The sequence below is a fragment of the Caenorhabditis elegans genome, chromosome I (genome assembly GCF_000002985.6).
Source record: "Caenorhabditis elegans chromosome I".
Classification (NCBI taxonomy): domain Eukaryota; kingdom Metazoa; phylum Nematoda; class Chromadorea; order Rhabditida; family Rhabditidae; genus Caenorhabditis; species Caenorhabditis elegans.
Window position 1 is genome coordinate 6,118,608 of NC_003279.8, and position 19,812 is coordinate 6,138,419.

The 19,812-nt window shown below is 35.0% G+C and overlaps 2 protein-coding genes and 6 non-coding genes across 10 annotated transcripts; 4 read left to right on the forward strand and 4 right to left on the reverse strand.

Annotated features, from left to right (window-relative positions):
- Window positions 1–4,512: 4,512 nt before the first annotated feature.
- On the forward strand, window positions 4,513–8,268 carry trak-1 (HAP1 N-terminal domain-containing protein). Of its 3 annotated transcripts, none has more exons than NM_059365.7 (13): window positions 4,513–4,638; window positions 4,806–4,879; window positions 5,039–5,164; window positions 5,340–5,399; window positions 5,731–5,950; window positions 6,001–6,172; window positions 6,221–6,399; window positions 6,446–6,616; window positions 6,663–6,783; window positions 6,838–6,986; window positions 7,044–7,112; window positions 7,297–7,437; window positions 7,803–8,268. In NM_059365.7, exons 1-13 carry the CDS (start codon window positions 4,543–4,545, stop codon window positions 7,923–7,925), a joined length of 1,701 nt encoding a protein of 566 aa, NP_491766.2. In that variant the 5' UTR covers window positions 4,513–4,542; the 3' UTR covers window positions 7,926–8,268. The 3 variants fall into 3 exon arrangements, with proteins under 3 accessions (NP_491766.2, NP_001364787.1, NP_871887.1); NM_001377582.3 differs by having other exon boundaries at window positions 4,515–4,638; window positions 7,038–7,112; window positions 7,803–8,252; NM_182087.6 differs by having other exon boundaries at window positions 4,517–4,638; window positions 7,038–7,080; window positions 7,803–8,240.
- Window positions 8,269–14,399: 6,131 nt separating this feature from the next.
- On the reverse strand, window positions 14,400–14,522 carry T27A3.11. The gene has a single exon (NR_050162.1). It is a non-coding gene; the product is annotated as an Unclassified non-coding RNA T27A3.11 (non-coding RNA).
- A 115-nt stretch (window positions 14,523–14,637) lies between these two features.
- pept-3 (Peptide transporter 3) lies at window positions 14,638–19,371 on the forward strand. Its single transcript, NM_059366.9, has 13 exons — window positions 14,638–14,712; window positions 14,761–14,877; window positions 14,927–15,023; window positions 15,464–15,637; window positions 15,685–15,983; window positions 16,534–16,915; window positions 16,961–17,081; window positions 17,325–17,469; window positions 17,517–17,630; window positions 17,679–17,826; window positions 17,873–17,941; window positions 18,625–18,904; window positions 18,951–19,371. The coding sequence occupies exons 1-13, from the start codon at window positions 14,678–14,680 to the stop codon at window positions 19,073–19,075; spliced, it is 2,106 nt and encodes a 701-aa protein (NP_491767.3). The 5' UTR covers window positions 14,638–14,677; the 3' UTR covers window positions 19,076–19,371.
- Window positions 17,111–17,313, reverse strand: F56F4.10. The gene has a single exon (NR_050163.1). It is a non-coding gene; the product is annotated as an Unclassified non-coding RNA F56F4.10 (non-coding RNA).
- On the forward strand, window positions 17,223–17,306 carry F56F4.t1. The gene is given in 2 exon segments: window positions 17,223–17,259; window positions 17,271–17,306. It is a non-coding gene; the product is annotated as a tRNA-Tyr (tRNA).
- F56F4.11 lies at window positions 17,985–18,079 on the reverse strand. Its single transcript, NR_050164.1, has one exon. It is a non-coding gene; the product is annotated as an Unclassified non-coding RNA F56F4.11 (non-coding RNA).
- On the forward strand, window positions 17,990–18,062 carry F56F4.t2. Its single transcript has one exon. It is a non-coding gene; the product is annotated as a tRNA-Lys (tRNA).
- anr-5 lies at window positions 18,113–18,320 on the reverse strand. The gene is made up of 2 exons (NR_101564.1): window positions 18,313–18,320; window positions 18,113–18,260 (listed from the first exon to the last, which is right to left on the reverse strand).
- Window positions 19,372–19,812: the final 441 nt, after the last annotated feature.

Consider the following 19,812-nt stretch of genomic DNA (forward strand, 5'->3'; position numbering starts at 1 on the left):
TATTTTTTGTATTTAGAGTAAGATTTTAAACTTGCTGCAATGCTCGATTCTAAGATTCTAAAAAGTCAACATTGTTTTGGCAGTTTGCCAAAATTCTAACAAACTGAATATTTTATAAAATGTATTCGCTCATTTTGGACTATATTTTAAAGTGTTTTTTATTGGTTTTTTTTCCTGTGTTTAGGTCAAGCAATACCGATCTATCTGAATAACTTGTTGCAAGTATGATTTTTTTTGCTCTACAGTAATCAGGCATCTTCGTTTGAAAATTTAGAAAAACATCCACTATAGTCTATAGACTACAAAGTTCTGCAGATCTATAAAAAACTCACTTCTCTCCACTTTCCATAAAACTTGGACCCTTCCTTGCCGTCGTACTTCCTCTTACATCATGGTCCTTATTTGAAATTGAAGTTTTGGAGCAACTCTTATGAAATATCTCCATGATGTTTTTCTAGGGTTGCTAGGAGTACTTTCACGATAAGAGAGCATGCAAATTCAAAAATGTAGACTTTCTGCCCAAAATAGGTGGTAGGTAGGCAGGCAGAAAATATATGCCTACTCTGTACCAAAATGACATAGAAATAGCAAGAACTCGGCCATCAATTTCATGTTGATTTTTTAGGCGGAAATTTCAGAAACTTAAAAAACGTTATCATATAGGTCAGGACTTTGAAGTTTTCTAGGCCATTCTGCCTGCTAAACCTCAATATTTTCGTTTTGAATCAAGTGACTCCATTAAAAAAGTTTTCCTTCCTCGCCGTGTTCCCACGAATCATGTTTTTTTTTCTCGCGGAATCATTTTTCCACCACTCACTACAAAACTCTCATTCTTACTATTTTGCGCGCTTCATTTTGATAATGCTCAATGTTTTGAAGATCGTACATATTGCAAATGAGCTCTGATTATACGTGTGCCTTTAAACAATTTATTCCGAACTATCCCTTTGATTTGTCCCGTCCAAAACTAATATAAAAATGTTAGTTTTTGTAACTATTTTGTGCTTCTTCCAGAAAAAAAACAACCACTGACTCAACGTGAACATTCAAAAATCCGGTTATCAGTCTTTTCTATTCTGCGTCTCACTTTCTATTCACATTGCCTCCTACCTCATTTCCTCCCTCGCTTCACTGATTACTTGTGATTATCTACGTCAGATTAGAAATGAAGATGCTGAAAACAAAAGTATTGAGAAAATTGATTTAAAAAACAATTTCAAATAAGACAATTATTTTTTCGAAAAAATTCTCGCTGATAATCTGTTCAGCTGTTCATATCAAATTCCTCTTCACATTTGACCTCGGAGCTCCTTTTTGCAGAAAAGATCTCTTTTATAAAAGAGAAAGAAAAAAGCCTGCCAGTTGTCACCCGATGCCTTTTTATCAAACCTTTCCTCTATTTTCCAGAACAAATTGTTTTTTCTGTTTCTCATAACATTGCCTTCAACTAGGAACATTGAATTTTTTAATTTAAAAAAAAATTAAAAATTGGGAAGTTCGGCCACCAATTTTTGTTCGCGACCACGTAGCAAAGTAGCTACATTGATGACCAAAATTTCTAATTTTTCTCCAATTTTTTGTATTTTCGCCGAATACAATGCTCATTCACCAGACAACAACGTGTTTTGTCTGCCTGCCGGTGGGAGGAATGCTTTTCAATTTATTTTTTGTAGTTAATCAAAAAAAAAGAAAAGGCGCAGAAATCGAGAGCAAACAGAAAGAGCTCTCCAACAATATGCTGTGCTCCACGCCTTGTGATTTTTTTTTCCTTTGGACAAGAGAAGCTGAAAAATGTCAAATGGTTGCTTACAATTAGGAGTAATCTAATTTCTAATAACGGATCCTTATCTAACTACAAAATGTTATGCTGACTCAACATTCAACCCGCACAAACCAATTTTTTTTTCGAAATTTTAGTTCAATTCATTGTGAGTAATACTAATAATATTTCTACGTGGTGCTAAGTACTGATTTTCCATGGACGTTTTGGAGCAATTGTGAGTTTCCTTCAAATCGTTTTCTTTATCATCTAGGTCGCCAAATTTTCCAGCTCGACGCGCCTCAAGTGACACCCCCTCTAAATATCATCCAATTTGTTTGTAGTGTTCACCTTATCAGTGTCATAGCCTCTAACGTGTCTCTTCCATCAGAAATTAAGCAATTTATTTGCAATTGCAATGTTTTACTTTCAAAAACAAAAAAGGCTCATAAGCGATCGATACACCCAGAGAAGCTCCTTTGAAGTTGACGTCATTCTTCCCCATTATTGTTTTCTTCTCTCCTCCATCTTCCAAAACTGTTGCTAATTTGACCCATTATTTCTGATTTCCATTCTTCTTCACTGCCACATGATGAGACCAGATTAAAGTGGGCGACTAACTACTAATTTTCGATTTTGTTGCGGAACGTTTTTCTGTCTCTTTTTTTGTTTCTTACCTTTTCTGATGTAAAGCCATGTGACCTTATAACCGCAACAAGTTCAGAAACTAGGGAGTAAATCTAATAATTCTAATAATGAAAATAGTCATTTTACTATCAGACTTTAAAACGAGACATGTCTTATTATACTAGAACTCTTTTTTAGTTTATGTAGGTTATCACAGGAAACTGCGAAACCCAACACCTACCTCCAGAATTTTTAATCTCAAAATTTTTCAGTGAATGTTGTTTTTAGGAGCCAGAAATGTTTTTTATAACACTTTTTGGGAATTGATATTTTCTCGGAAAAAAAATCAGAATTGTTTGGACTGTGTTGTGTGAAAAATGTTCTATCAGTTTTATTCAAAAAAGATTTCAAAAATTTTGCACTTCTCTGAGCAACATTTCAGTTATGAAGAGTCTGCAAAAATCCATTGTCGGGGTAATTCTGTGGTGATTAAAATAAGTAAAGTTCAATTAAAAATTTAAGGGATAGGTATTTTGTCGTTTAAATTTCTCTGATAATCCACTCTAAAAATACGATTCCAAATATGACCATCTTACTTTGAAGTCTTGTGGATAAACCTACATCCATTTGTTGCAAAACCGAAAAACGAAATGTTACGTGTAGTTTTTTGTTAACCTTGAGCATTAGTTTTCACACCCATGTGTTCCGTTTTTCAAAGCCCGCCTTTTTGAAAACCCTAAAATACATAAAAGATACCGCAAATAAGTGACTACCAACAATACATGTTTACCCATACTACCCCCATGTCTTCCAATTTCCTGTCGCTACACATTGTTTAACCATTCGCACGTCTTACCGTTTCATGGTGAGAAGTTGTTGTAGTTTATTACGATTTTGGAGCGTGTCCCATCATGGTTGACTCCCAGGAAGAAGAGTGACGTCACCAGGCGGCCACATCCATCCTTTGACAGAGGGTGAGGCTAGAAGGACAACCTTTAACATTACGATTTTCGCACCTGACCTTCTCATGCTCCTTTTCGCAAGCTGTCATATGGCTTGAGGATTTGTTTAGCTAAACTTGAGCACCTCCCTTCCTCAACCACGACAAACCGACACCTATCCCCCTCTTTTGATTTGAATATAATATATTCGTGTGCGTTTGTTTGTGTGCTTAGGAATATGTATAGGAAAGCCGCTAAATTTCTAAGTTTCGAGCATCAAATCAAAGAATTTATCTGAAACGATAACCAGAAATTCCCGTAGCCCGAACAGAACGTTTCCGCATCATTCACCCACTCCTGCTTCTTAGTCACAATGTCTGTCTCATCTTCCCATTTTCATTCAAAAGCTATTCGGATTTATAAGGATTAGTAAAGAAAGCTATGCTGACGAGGTGTTTTCTTCTTTTTTCATTTTTGTTGTATTTTTTATCGTGAAAATACAAAAATATGAAAAACCCTGAATTTTCGACAAAGTAAGTTGCACCACTTTGGCAGTGAACATGTTTTGTTATATCAAAAAATTTTACCTGAAAATTAGAAAAAAACCGTTGTACCATATATAGGGTTGTAGTTAATTATTTTTGATCTACACAAAATGAGCCAAGATAAATACGGTATTAATTTGAAAATGCAATCTTCTCATTTTATGATAGTGGCAAAGTTCTCTATTTTCTCGGATATTCTCGGTGGGTTGGAAACACTCTGTGCGATATTTGGCATATGTCGAAAATTGCGAAAAGCCGCACAGGCCTGGCTCTGGGAATGAATAGAATTAAACGCATGAAAGTCTTCTTTATATACCGTTGTTTTTCTTCCAAACGACTATTAAAATTATAATCAAACACATGTTCGTTTCCTCTCTCTTTTCCTCGATACCTTTTCACTTAACGGTACTAAAAGTACAAACATACATTCTTTCTCTCACAGTCAAACAGTTTGAAAAAGAAACAATGAGTATACCTTTCCTTTCCTCCCATTTTTTCTCTAATTCTCTTTCACTAGTGCCGCCCGTCCGCTTTTATCGTTTTTTCTTGAGGTTCTCCCCCTTGATTTTTCGTTTTCCATAGATCAAATTTGATAACCATTTTATCTTGAATCCTTTCAGTCTAATAGTTTTTATTTTCCAGATTTTCGAATGTTTGGGCTGTCAGCCGAATGAGCCCAACTCCAACTCGAAACTCCTCTCCACTTGATCCGTCGTGTGCTCTCAACGAGCTCGACTGCAATGGTCTCATGGTTATTTTAGAAAAGGTATGCCTTAACTTGTTCTTATTTCAAACTTATTTTAGTAATCGAAAAAATCGAATGGTAAAAATTGTAGAGTAAACATTGTGAAACAAAGAAATATAAAATGTTTTCGATTTTATTTTTTAGTATTGAATTCATGATCTTCAACTATTAAAACATGTTTTTTTCAGAAAAATCACGATCTTGAGCTTGCGGCTAAGATTGGCCAATCGTTGTTGGAGCAGAACAAAGATCTTCAGACAAAGTGAGTGTTTTCTAATTAAGCCCACCGAGTTCAAGTATCAATTACACTTGTTTTAATGACGAGTGGAGGGAAGATAGGATTAGTATGCGAATAAAAGTTCTAGAAAATAGGGACTATTTCCTTGTTCTAAAAATAAGCTCTAAAAATCAATGTTTTCAGAAATGAGTTCCTCGAGGAGAGTGTCAACAAGAACCTGGACACAATTGTTCAACTGAAACATGAGCTTAATCAACGAATTGAGCTACTCAGGGTCTACTCACATTTAGATGATGATGGTTTACCAAGGTAAGATTTTTGTTTAAAACTTTTCGACAAGAAAGAGCCGAATCACAGTTGGTCATTGTGTTAATATTCGTTGTGGAATAAACAACTTACTAAATTTATATCAAGCGTGGCGTGGAGATCAAAATCTTGTTCTCTTGCTTCTTCGTTTTTCAAAGTTAAAAAAACTCAATTGCAGGTCAAACAGCGACGAGGCACTCCGAGAACGGCTTAAATCCACAAAATCGGAAAACGAGAGGTTTGTCAAATAATCAAATAAGCCAGCGTAATTGATAGTGGGTGGGCGATCGAGTTCAAAATTGTGCAGTTTTTGGATAAGGGGAACGATTGATAGTCTAAAAAACAAAGATCCTGATAATGCCATCATTATTGCTCTCAGAGCCTCTCAAGCTCCGTTGCCACGAATAACTTTGGGTTTTTGGTGATTGCTCAACTGAAAATCCTATGTTCTTTTTTTTTTCACACTCTCACTTCACGCTCTTGCCGCTTGCAGGCTCACTTATGTTCTGAAGCACATCCATATGCTAGGAACGTGCTCTGACCAAAATTTCACATATTCACAATTTAAGACTTCGCCAAGAATGTGATCTTCTCCGGCAAGAATCCGCTATAGTCACTGCTCAGAAGAATAGTTCATACCTGCTAGAAAAACAGTTGGATTACACAAATGACAAAGTGATCAGCTTGCAAAAGTTGATTGAACAAAAAACAACAGAACTCAATCAACAATATGAGAACACTGGAAAGCTGATGAATGAACTGGCGGATAAGGATAAGAAAGAAAGAATGGTAGGTTCTTAGATGCTTTGCGAGCTGCAAGAAACGATTTTTTATTGCAGATCTCAATGGAAAAAGAAGAAATGGGTGCGATACTCATTGAGATGATCCAAAGACATGACACAATGCAAGCTGAGCACAAAGAGATGCAGGATCAATACGCGGAGCTCATGGCTAATTTTGCGGAAACTGAATCCGAGTTGAATAAGCTCAGAAGTACCGGGAACTTAAGAAGTAAGATTTATACAACATCAACTTGACTGAATTCTTCAAATTTTTCAGTGTCTTATGACTCTCTCTATGACTCCCTTGCGTCTGAAATGGAAAACTCCGAGTTTTCACCAGCGGGTCGCACAACACAATTGACAGTTCTTACGGGGAGAGATAGCTATGCAAATGATAGTGGAATTGATGCAGGTGGTCCAATGAGCTTGGCAGCTGAGATTGAACACTCAGAAAAGGTACAATTTCGACTTACACAACTCGAATAATAATATATTCTTCCAGTATCAAATTCCCTCGATCGCAGAGCCTATCTTTGCTACCTCATCAAAACTGGCGGCTCTCTGTGATGCGAGCACTTCATGCACAGATATCTATCGTGATTCTACTCCAACGATACAGGACGACGATGTCACAACTCCTTCGGTCTCTGGCATTAACGCACATTATGCTGAGGTAAAACTTATTAGGCAAAAAAAATTTTCAAAAAATTTTTTTTTAGACCAACCAACTTAGCTTCCCCAGCGAAGAAGCCGTGTCCACACCGATTGTGGCACGAAAGTATATCCCGTGTAGCAGCCCGAGTAAGAGCAATTTGAGCAAGTTACAACGGTTGCATATAGGTGAGTAAATTTTCTTATTTTGCGTCGATTGACATTAGTCATGTCTATTTTCAGGTAATCGTCCACATGCTCAAAGTTTCGATGTTCCATCTACAACTATTTATGACGCATCGTCTTACGCAGAGTCAAAACTAGGACAACCGGGAATGCCTGGAACTCGTGATCTGGATATCTCCTTGAAAGTAATCAAGGCTAGGGAAGAGGTGATTTGCACTTTAACCGAGCTTTATACTAACTCTAATCGGATATGTTAGTTTCAGGTGCAAAAAGAGTTTGCGGCGTTTTGTCAGCGGAAAGGTATCGATCAGCAACAGTTTTTCGGTTCTCAGGTAGTCTACTTCTTTCCTTTTCTATCAATTATCAAATGAGGGAGGTTTGAAACAAAGTTTTGATTATTGGAAGTCCAAACCTCCCCTCAAGTACATTAACTTTTCGGTAGCTGCCCTGTCATGTTAACAGTTTTTATTAAAATATTGATTGAAGTGCTTATCTAACCAAACTCTCTCATTACAGGACCGTCGTCAATCAAATGAAACATCATGGATGGATTTCAGTGCTGCATACGGAGTCAGAATGATTCAGAGTCTGAAACCAAGACATGCCGAACAGTCATTAGCATTGGGTCTCAGACAAGGAGTGTTGACGAGAGCAGAGGTAAGATATGAATTAAGTTTAAAAATTTGGCATTTATTACTTACAATTAGTAAAGAAAACTTTTGATTAATTCATGCATAAAAAGGAATACTATAGACAAACCAAAGGAACGGAATCACTAGTTTAATTGACAGTTAGAAATTAACTAACACTGACATTTTGCCAATTGTTTGGCACTTGGTATTAGTCGAATTTTCCAAAAGCCGCACATCTCTATTACAGACATTCATTTAAAATTGGAAATATTTCTTTACTAGGTTTATTTTGGACTATATTTTTGACCTCTAGAATTATGTTCTTTCTATCCAACCAAAATACTTGCCCGCCCCTCTTAGTAACATTTTTTAAACAATTGTAAATTCCAGCTTCTCACGTCTCCATCAACATCACCTCAACATCGAAGTTTATCACTCTCATTATCACCTGGAACATCTGACGGTGGTCTCACGAAAATTGGTGCAATCCACGGTGTTTTATCAAGAAGATAAAGGAAAATGGCTTTTACTTTAACAAATGTTTCCTCTCAATTTCTGAATACATGTACATTTTTTAAAATGATTCGATTTGTTCTACCCCCACTCCACCTAATTTTTGAATTGAAATTTCACTAATACTTATTTGAAAAATACTTAAGAAATTAGAGCTTTTAACTTGATTTTTTTTGTTTTTATTTGTTTTAAACAGCTAGAAATTTAGTGTCTTGAAATGTGTGTAAACCGGTTTTTGCTTTTAAGCCAAATGTTTGACTTTTTTGGAATTTAAATTGTATTGAAATTATGTATCGTTAATAAATTTCGAATTTCTCAATGAAAAATGGCGAAAGGTGGTAATCAGTTTAAGAAGGAGAATAAGAAAAAAAAACGCTATAATTTCTTAAAATCAGCAAACGCGACGTTTGTCAAAAAAACATTGTGAACCATCAAAATTGCTGGAATTTTTCGAAAACGCCAAAGTTATCAAATTTTGGATAGTTTTTCAGGAAACATCTGTCACTTTTTTCATACATTATGAGATATTTTCAAATCCCAGACTATTTGCATGCGGTATTAACAATTAAAACCAAACCTTGCCAAACCAAAACATTTTGGCAACCGCTGGAGCGCAGTTGAATAAAATTTGAAGATATACAGTCTGCCCATATGAAAAAATATATTCACCAGCTTTCACTGACATTTTTGAGGCTTGACTTCAGGAATATATATAAAAGATATATGTAACTTCCTTTTTCAGGTACAACGCCCAAGTTTGAACTTAATGTTTTTTTTGTTGTGGTAAACATACTTTTTCCTAATTTTTTCGGCATAAAGCCATTGTATGTGTCATTTATTCCATTAGTAACCTAATCCCAATTGATGTCTTCTCATTTTGTAAATGACAAAAACCGAAGAGAGACGACTCTAATTCATTTCTTTTTGTTATGTCTTTCCCACCATCTCTGACACACAAAAATAAAATTGAAACGGAAATTTGCATGGCGAGTTTGTTAACGTGTCACGCGACATATCCGCGCGCAGTTTCGGGGCATTTTCAATGTAATTTTGATGTTTTTTTTCTGTTAAATGTTTTGGTTGAGTGGATAAAAAAATACTGCTTCATTGTGAGCTCGTCTTGAACGAGCCATACAATAATGGTCTAAACTCTTTTTGGTTTTTGAACATGTTTCTTAATAGACAACAACTTAAAAACTGATTGTGAGCGTTTCAGTTAGATAATAACATTTTTCACAAATTTTAGGTGAATTAATGTTTTGCCCGAAATGCGCATATGGAACTCAACTTGCCATGAGCAAAAAAAATCGTAGACAACATTTCACAATAAACTTCGCAACAAAAAAGTTATGTTTTCCAATTACAATCCATTCACAATCCCGCTCAAAATTGAATCGCTGTAACTATTTTCAGAGTGAAGTTGTGGAGAATATAGAGTAAAGAATATTGGAACATGGAAACTGTAGAGCAAAGTTATAATATTTTTTTAGTTGAAAGGAGCTTGCTGACGTTTTAACTCGGTACAAGTAAAAACATCCTTCGCTGCAAATCAGCTCTACTATGACAATGGGATGTTGGGGACCCCAACTTGGGGTGCAGTACTAAAATACATATCAGAGGAAATACGGTATTTAATGTAATACTTTGTGACCTTATGAAGATTTAAGGGATTAGCTTATTACTCAATGAAATCATCGATCTTTATAATTTGTGTTCAGTGAATATAAAAAAGTGAAGTGAAAGTGACCATGGGCATGCCAATATCTTCATCTCATCCCCTCACTTATTCTTATTTCTCTTATTTTTCTGATAAATCATGTCTGATATTACTGATAACATTGATAAGGATACAAGAAATAATCAATGACATAATCTTCGTTTTTTGGGGACGGCTTTCCCTAGATTGGATTTGTATTTCATTCTTTTTAGCTTTTGGTTTGTTGCAAATTCTCGTTTTCCTTATTTACCCTTTTTATTAATTTGTTAGTGTAACTGTATAGATATGTTTTTGGTGAATTTGAAAGGAGAAACTGGAACGAGAATGCAAATAGTTTATTACAAACAGTTTCAGATAGTTTCAGATGGTCTTAGTTTCAGTTGTAGTTGCAGTGATTTTCTATTTTTCATTTTGTTTGACTTTTACTTATGATTGATATTTTGCAACACCATTCCAAAAATGTTTAGTAATTCGACAATTCGTCATTTGCTGATAATATGAATTTTGATAAGTTTCGAGATTTTAGTTTTTTGTAAAGAAAAGAAACAAAAATATATTTTAAAAAAATTCGTTACTAAAATATAAAATTTAAAAACTCCTAAAATTCGAAATGCAAAAATGAACACCTTATAATTTTTCTTTAAGGCAAATAAATTTGGGAGTTCAATTTTATCCACTTTTTCATTTATTTTCCTAGTGTTCAATAGCACAGTATCTTCGATGAAATTATAACTTGGCTCACAAAAATTGCAATGTATCGAATAAGCCCTTAGAAGAAGCGTGAATACAAATAAAGTCGACAGTAGTTATAGTAAATTATAATTCCAGGTTCAAAAATTGTTTTTTTTCCGTTCAACTAAATTTAAAAAAGTTTCGATTATAGTCTAATCAACCCCACCAGACACCAAAAACCATCAATTTTTATTATTTTATTTTCCAAACCTAAAAAATAACCAAATCTTCCATGTCATAAGTTAAACGCTAAACCCATTATTGTTTAATCACATGGCCCTTCGTTAAGATTCAAGAATCTCGACCAAATGTTCGTGTTCGCGGTCTTCATCTCAAAATAACTGTTATCGCCATTAGACTTTCCTCATTCCATTCTCCTCTTATCAAATATATCCTTATCATCATGCGCAGAATCTCCTCCTCTTTTGAATCAGCTGTGTGTCACACATTGCCGTTTTTTTCGAACATCTTCACTTTGTTCTATTCCTGAGAGAATCCAGAGGTTCTCCAAATTATGAAGTTTGAAGTTTTAAACGTCTTTTTTCATTCATAAGTTTGTTATTGAGAATGCAGAGCGGCAATTTAAATTTCGAGTAGAGCCTTCGGAGATTTAACTTCAAAAGTCAGAAAATTAAGTCGTAATAATCGACTCAAAAATCAAAAACAAAATCACAACAAAAATGAGAAAAATGTGAATTCATAGGCAGTTTAAATTAGAGCACTAAATGGTTACTGTAGTCTGAGTCCATTTGTACATTTTTTTTTTGCCGTTTCTTGTTCGTTGCCAAGTGTATAGAATGCAACTGATACATTTTAGTTGGTTAATTTACACTAATATTCGACATAAAATGTACATTTATTTACGGTGAATAGTGTTGTAAAACTTGAAAATATGTTAAAATAAATAACAGCAAAATAAAAAAACAGACCCAAAAAGGTGAAAACCAAAAATATTCGTGGTCATCAGTTTTCTCAAGAGAAATCAATATTTGAATGCCAACGTGAAGGCACTTCAAGCTTAACAAAAGAGAAATAAACTATTTTGCATGTTTCAGATTCCAATATTCTCCTCTAAGAATTTCTCACAAAAAATCATGAAAAGTATCATAAAACACATTTTTATGTCTAGTAAAAGGATGAGATGCGTGTTGGTAGATGAATGACATAATTTTGAAGTAATAAATAACCACATAGAAGACGTTTTTATTTGCTTCAAAAATCTAGAATAAGATTTTCTATAGTTTTCAATTGTTTTTAGTGGAATGGACATGCTTGATATGGTCAGCGTCACAATGGCCATCACATGTGCCGCGAAAGTGGAAGAAAAAATATAAAAAACATAGGCTACCAATTTTCGAAATCGAACCGAGTTAGGTACCAGATACTATAATCATTTTAGACACTCAGAGGCCTCAAAGTAAAATTATATAAAATAATAACACCGTAATTCTTGAATACAAAGGTAATTCAAATCCTGAAAATTCAAGAACTATCCTACAGCCAAATCTCGTTCCTTTTCTTTTCTCGTAAATGTTTTTTACCTGTCCATTCATATATATATCTGTCTATTACTCTTAACGTCTAATGCCCTTTTGATCCGATAAAAATAACAGAATTAGTAAGAAGGTGGGAAAACATTGTCCTCTTTTCATTCAAAGAACATATTAGATAAACTTTGAATTTTTGGAAAATGATTTCTGCTGAATTTTTAAAGATATCTTCTCTGTTAAAACAAAAAGTATTCCTTTGGTGTTTTTGAGTATGTATGTGCATTTTGAAATTTCATACTACAATATTCCAATGTACTAAAAATTTTGGAATTCCCTCGATCCTCTTCTCTCTCAACTTGCATTGGAAGAAAAAAGTGGACCTAATCAACCGTACCAATTTCTTCCCCAATTTTCTGACCATTTTCCATCTAATTACTATCTATTTCTTCTTTTTTCTTTTATTTTGCAACAAGAAAATTTTGAGAAATTTTCAATTTCCAAAAAAAAATTCTCGCCAAAATTGGAAATTGTAAGTTTTCGTACAGTAAAAAAACATGATTGTTGTTCTTTAGAATATGCCTACAGGCAGTATGAGTGTCTATTTCTCATATAATTTAATTTGGCAGAGAAGACTTTTTATGTGTTCTAGAAGTGGGAAAATTAGAAAAAAAACCTGCAGTTTTTCCCAGAAGTTTTTCTTGCATAGTTTTTATTTCTGTATTATATAATAATTACCTTGTAAATCATATTTTATATGTATGTGATTTCTACAAAAATATGCTTTTGTACGAGCCTGCAAAACAAGAGTATCGTATTCAAAAACTATTGCTAGTGTGAAGTTATTAAACAGCAAAGTGAGTGTTTCAGCTCAATTTTGAATTTTCTAATAAAGTCTATGTATTTTGTAAGAAACCCTCTTCAAACAGGCTTCTACAAAACGTTTGGTTGCAGAGAAGAACCTGGAACAGGAAAAAAAAGTCGATCTAGAATTTTTTAAGCTTGCAAGAGCCTCCAAAGTAGCAGAAACTCTCTGAAAAAAGTTAGTTCAAAGTTCTCTTCTTTAATTTTTTCTGAATTTTATGTAAGACTGTTTCCAAAATTTGCTCTTTCGAATGAAAAAATAATAATTTTTAAAAAGCAAAAGTGAGCTCAGATATGACACATTTATGTAGATAGAGAGTTTCCAAAAACAGTTCTTTCTTTTTTTAAAAGAATTGTCGAGAAAATGTTTTTATGTTCATTTTATATACCCTATTGAGTCACTTTTCCCTTGATTTATAATTCATCAAACGCACACATTTTAAAATCAGAATCAGCGGGGGTTACGAGAAAAGATTCAATAGGAGAGGGGAACTGCTGGTGGCAGAAAAGTGACGTCAAGCGCGGCCGTGGTCCTGAAAGGAGGTATTTTTCTTTGTAGGATCACATTTTCGAACCTAGCTCTTTCAATGGATAAGAGCTTTTGCTCGTCCAAGATCCGCCGATAGTTTTTAATACACCCACCCCCTACAGACAGACTGCAGCTCCCAGTTTCTGCCTCCGAAATCACTTTTTCATTTGATTTTTTCTTTTATTTTCGGATCTTCCTTTCTCCTTCTGCCCTTTTTCGTCTGTCTTTTATGTTAAAGGACATAACAAACAGAAAAGATGAGTATGTTTGCACACACATTCCCAAATACGGGAGGAGCTTTAGAAGAAAAATGATTGAGATTTTGAGCATCCAAGGATATTTTCTTTGGTCTTTTATGGACTAAGCTTTAGTTTTAGGAATGTATTTACTAGTTTTAAATAATATACTTCTTCAACAAGGACAGAGGTTTCAGTAAATAGTTTTATTGAGTAACTGTGGGCACACGTTTTATTTTGCTTCAATGACATAGACTTAAAGTTGAAGTAATGTCGGTGGGTATTTTATCTGAATTTTGAAAAAATGATGGTTGATTTTTATAAAAGTACAGTTTCGCAAGAACTTCTACAATGCAATCAAAATAAAATAATCTGCATATAAAATTGGCGAACATTTTTTTTGAAACGATTTCCTAGTCCACACCTCGAATGTTTGATAGGTTCTCCCAAAAGCTGTACCTACCACCACACACATCAGACAGTTTCCCATATTCCAATTTTATGACTAGAAACCACCTGGGAAATATGAAAAATTTTATTCAATTTTGTAAAAGCTCTTCTTTTTTCCCCCTTATTTGAGTACCCTCCCGCTTTCATTTTTTCGTCTAGTACTCCTCATACCTTTTTATGTCGGAGTGAAGAGGGTCCAACCGAATTTCTACTAAATTTAATTTTCCGTCTCTTTTTCTTCGTTCAGTTTGGCTTAAAGGTTCCGGGTGAGGGTGCTGTATTTTGAAGGATTATCTTGCACAGTCCCGGTTTACATATTCAATTAGTCTATCTTGAATAGGACAGCAAAGTATAATTTTTAGGGATCCGTTAGAAAATTCAATGAATAAATTGTAACCATTAATGTATACAATTTTCTTGGACTGTATTTTTTGCCTCATAGTGTTGATCAAGTCAATGCCATTAGCCGAACTATAAAATTAATTCCGCCTCTCCCGTGTCTGTCGTCTCCTCCGTTTTGAAGTACTATTTCTCACCAATCACCGTTGGTTTTTTTATTCGCCTGAACTTGACGTTCGAGGACATCTCATGCCTCTTATAGTATTCCCATCTTCCAATGGTTTTACTGTTTGTTGTACGACATTTTGTGGTTTTCTCATTAAATTTAAAATTTAAGTTTAAAGTTGAGTATTTTCAGATTTCCTAGGAGCTTGGAGCAAAAGGAATCTCAATTAACCATGGAGGAGAAAAGTTTACTGCAGAAACTGCGGTCGTAAGTTTTTAGAAATAATTCTACCATGTTCAAGTAATGTTATTTCAGATACCCACCAGCGGTATTTTTTATGCTGGGAAATGAGTTTTGTGAGCGCTTCTCATTCTACGGTATGAAGACCATCCTTTTCATTTATCTCATCACAGAACATGAATTCTCGCCCAGGTACTGCATAATTTATTACGAAAAGAGAGCAAAGTTTAAAGTATTCCAGCAAGGCGACATTCATCTATCATCTTTTCACCTGTATTGCCTATCTTACCCCATTAATTGGATCAATTATGGCGGATTCGGTGTTTGGACGGTTCAAGGTGAGTTTGGATACTGTTAATGATAAAATTAGGATTACTGTAACTGGGAAGAAATGAAAATCTGTAACCTCTTGTGAGTATCGCAGTAAGATTTAGTAGAATAAGACTGAGTATGCTGGAAAGTTGAGCAACTGAGATACCGTATCCGATTATCCGACTAGTTTTCAACGAATAGAGGCTTCAAGGCTGACAGAGTAAATACGGTAAAAATATAGATTTGAAGATTTTTATTCAATTTTTGATATTGAGGGCTGAGAAGTGGATATTAATATTGGAATATGTTGAATAATTGTGTTCGAAATTAAAACGTTCGAGAATAAATGTTCAGATAATATAATGTTAAGCCTAAATGTATAATGGGTCTAATTCACACGTACATATATACTTCTTCCTCTTCAGATCAATAGCTTTTTACAACTCACCTTGTAATCAATTTACAGGTTATTCTCTATGGCTCCTCCATTTACGTTGTCGGACACGTTCTTCTATCACTTGGCGCTGTACCATTCCTTTCCTATCCCATCCGATCATCACTTGATTTCTCGGGACTTTTTGTCATTGCTTTTGCAACTGGATGCATTAAACCTTGTGTTTCCGCATTCGCAGCTGACCAGGTACCGTGTTGAATATGCTTATTTAAATTACAGCAATTTCCTTGCAGTTTACCGAAGACCAAAAAGATCTTCGCTCGCAATTTTTCTCGTTCTTCTACTTTGCAATCAATGGAGGATCGTTGTTTGCTATAATCATTACTCCAATCCTTCGTGGTCGAGTTCAATGCTTCGGAAATGCACACTGCTTCCCATTGGCTTTTGGTGTTCCAGGAGTCTTGATGTTGTTGGCGTTGATTCTATTCTTGATGGGATGGTCAATGTACAAGAAGCATCCACCAAGCAAGGAAAACGTTGGATCCAAAGTTGTCGCTGTTATCTATACTTCGTTAAGGAAAATGGTTGGAGGGTGAGGCTTTTTTCCAATAATTTAAAATATAAAAAAGAACGGTATGATATATATAGTTCAATGAATCACTATTGAATTCCCAAAGACTATACAAATCAAAGTTTAAAGTTTAAAGAAATTTTGAATACATGATTGAACATTGAAACATTTACTTTACTTTGTAAGAGGTTTTTAAGATGGAGTAGTGGATGAGGGAAATCATTTAAATGTATAGTACATATACATATATAAATACTCGCTGCAATATCAAAAGAATATCATGTTGTTTTCGTAATCAAGGTGGAAACTAACTCGAAAGCGCTTTTAACCTTGAATTTCGGCGCAAAATTGTTATACATTCTGCAGCCCAAAACATTTCGGAGGTGTCAAGACTGGCTATCGTAACTTTTCATCATAAACAGCGAAATTTTACATCTGAGTTATAAAAGTTGTATCTGTAATATTTAAATAATGCAATATGTTGATTCTTTTAGAATGATTTTAGGAGATTCTGCTCTTGACCGTGCAGATCGTAATTTATAAAACAATTCGTTAATAGTCAAAGTTCCAGTGCATCTCGTGACAAGCCGGTGACTCATTGGCTCGACCATGCAGCTCCAGAACATTCTCAAAAGATGATTGACTCAACTCGTGGACTCCTGAATGTCGCTGTTATCTTCTGTCCTCTCATTTTCTTCTGGGCTCTTTTTGATCAACAAGGATCCACGTGGGTACTTCAAGCTCGTCGTCTTGACGGAAGAGTCGGACATTTCTCCATTCTTCCTGAACAAATTCACGCAATTAATCCAGTCTGTGTCCTGATCCTTGTTCCAATTTTCGAAGGATGGGTCTATCCAGCATTGAGAAAGATCACCAGGGTCACACCTCTCAGAAAAATGGCAGTTGGAGGTCTTTTGACTGCATTTTCATTTGCTATTGCTGGAGTTTTACAGGTGTTTATGAACAGGCTTTGATTTTATATAAATTATGAGTTTCAGCTAAAAGTTAATGAAACTATGGAGTTCCCACCTTCCCTTGGACGAATTTATCTGCAACGTGTTGGAAACGAAAGCTTGATCAGTGACTTCAGATATAAAAGTGATGGAAGACTTATTGGAGGTAACTAATATTTTCAAAGTGTTCTCCTTTCTGAAAATATCATGGACCCCCGGAGTGACGTCACTCCTCCTCTGCTATCATTCTTTTCTGTCTTGTCAATAAAGACACTTTTAATTGCCCTCTAGGCGCCTCTGTGCCGTGCCGTCGATAGCTCAGTTGGTAGAGCGGAGGACTGTAGAGTTCGCAGATATCCTTAGGTCACTGGTTCGAATCCGGTTCGACGGATTTTTTTCCATTTTTCAGACGGAATGCTTCCAAAAGGCCGAACCGAGTTGGACGCAGGAATATATACGTTTAACACAGGACTTAAAAATGAATCTCAAGAAATTGACATTTCCACTCCAAATAAAGGTTATGTGATGGCAGTTTTCAGATTAAAAGATGCTGTGTAAGTTACTTCAGGGAAATTTCGATCGAAATCTTAGATAATTTCAGAGAAGTAGTGAAGTTCGACTATAAAGTTGAGAAAACAGATAATGGAGCAACGCGTGTGTTTGTTGTCACTGCTCGTGAAGATGCTGACACATTGGTCTATGCAATCAATAAGAAGTTAGCGACTTCTCATACTAAAGATACTATTTTACTAACATATTTCAGGGGTAAAATATTGAGCAGTTGTGAGCTTAAATCCGGATCCTACGTTGATGTGATTCCTGGAATCATCAGTGATCCAAATGTCCGGTTATATTGGGGACCTAAGAATAGTTGTTCAGGAGTTGACTGCCCTAATACTGTTACATTGAATGTATGCTGAATTGTGGAAAAAAGGAAACGACAAATGATTTTTTCAGGCCCAAATGGGAGCCGTCCATGTCCTCCACATTCACCCTTCAACAACAGAGGGTGACTTCAACTTGTTGGTGAGTGACTGCCGTCAGGTCTAGGCCACGAAAACATGTTGTGTCGCCGCCCGGTTAGCTCAGTCGGTAGAGCACCAGACTCTTAATCTGGTTGTCGCGGGTTCGAGCCCCGCATTGGGCTCATCTTTTTTGTTTTTTAGCGGATTAAGAAAGAAATACATTTGAAATTTTGCATATGAAACTTGTTATTGTCGTGTTAAAGAGGACGACGAAACGGAAATTGAAAACGATATGGTGGTGTCGGTTTGTTGACGGTTTGTGCTACTACATATTTCTTGTCGCCAGGAGCCAAATCTTCATAGACCGAGAAAACGAGTGCCTAAAAAGATAAATAAATCAGTTTTTTGTTTGAAAATTTTTTTAAAACTCACGAAGGAGGCAATTATCATGCTCTTAGGTTCTAGTCAAAAATTTTTCGAACTGATCAAGGCCTCCCGTTTTTTATACAAATAGTATATAATAAAATTAGGAATTAGGAGAATGTCACGGGATCAATTAGATAATTTTTTTTTTGAAAAATGAAGCTCAAAATATTATTAAATCAGATTGGTTTTTTTTTGAGTTTATCGGAGAAGTCAGCGATTTCAAATCATAAAAAAACTCCCTTTATTCGATATTCGAAACAAATGAATTTGATCAAAAGGGATGTCAACTGGATTGTTAATAATCAAAAATATTTCCAGGTACGCCCCAACTCTGTGAGCATTCTGTGGTCACTTCCACAATATATTATAATCACCCTTGGAGAAGTTTTGTTGTCGGTGACTGGATTGGAATTTGCTTATTCTCAAGCTGCTCCAAACATGAAATCCGTGCTCACAGCAATGTGGTTACTGACTGTTTTCGCTGGAAACTTGATTGATATGATGATATCCGGTACTCGACTTATACCACATCCGGCATTGGAGTTTTTCTTCTACAGTACTCTTATGGTTATTGTTATGGGAGTTTTTATTCTTTTAGGTACGTAACAAAAGGGTATATATTGTTCAATTTTAAATATTTTCAGCCATGCAATATACCTACGTGGAAGATAATGACGATGAAATTACAATAACAGAGTCCGAAAAGAAAGATGTAATTGCGTTAACTGAAATTGAATCAGGAACTGCTACTTCGGATAAGAAAGAATAATTTTTATAAATTCCCATTCAATTCAATATTTTTGTGCTTTAATTTGTTCTTATGTTTACCAAACTCCCCTTCCAAAATGAGATCTAGTCATCCGCGTGACTTTAAATTATTTTTTTTTTCGGTTTTCGGCATTTTAGAATCCCATGTAGACATTGTCATCCAATCATCCACATTCCTTGAACGGTATTTTCTTTTTTTTGACAAAATTGTTTTCCTTTGCTCGCTTTTTTTCTTGAGCATAATTCTACGTTTCTGCATAATTTGATTAAAAAGTTTGAATAAAATTTGATAAAATTCAGATTAATCCGCGAATGCAAATAATGGGAATTTCTGAGAGTTGCAACGTCACCTCAAATCACTTCAATGAGAAGTTCAAACTCCTGATATTCCACAATAATTATTCACAAAAAAGACTGGATTGCTACGATTTCGTTCGAAGTTTCGATGTATAAGTAAGAATTTACATTGCTACAATGAGCAAGCAGGCGTTCTTCATGACTTCGAAAGAGTTGATGCCTTATTCTTGCCTACAGCTAATGTATTCAGTTTCTCAATTGAACTTCAACAAAAATAACTCAACTCTACAAATATATACTGAGAAAAAACCAAACGTCGGAGTTCATTTCAAAATTCAAAAAATAGGCAAAGTTTACGTCCATCACCTATGCAACTTCACCGACTTTGCAGTAAAATATTTGCATTACAATACTTCAAATTTTTTGAAATTACTTCAAATT

Bases quoted from the DNA above. Each gene is read 5' to 3' on its own strand.
- trak-1 (NM_001377582.3), top strand. From the start codon at position 4,543: ATGAGCCCAACTCCAACTCGAAACTCCTCTCCACTTGATCCGTCGTGT. The intron at 5,165-5,339 runs GTAAGATTTTTG...ACTCAATTGCAG, and splicing joins GATGATGATGGTTTACCAAG to GTCAAACAGCGACGAGGCAC. The intron at 5,400-5,730 runs GTTTGTCAAATA...TCACAATTTAAG, and splicing joins ACAAAATCGGAAAACGAGAG to ACTTCGCCAAGAATGTGATC.
- pept-3 (NM_059366.9), top strand. From the start codon at position 14,678: ATGGAGGAGAAAAGTTTACTGCAGAAACTGCGGTC. The intron at 15,984-16,533 runs GTGAGGCTTTTT...TCAAAGTTCCAG, and splicing joins TTAAGGAAAATGGTTGGAGG to TGCATCTCGTGACAAGCCGG. The intron at 18,905-18,950 runs GTACGTAACAAA...AAATATTTTCAG, and splicing joins GGGAGTTTTTATTCTTTTAG to CCATGCAATATACCTACGTG.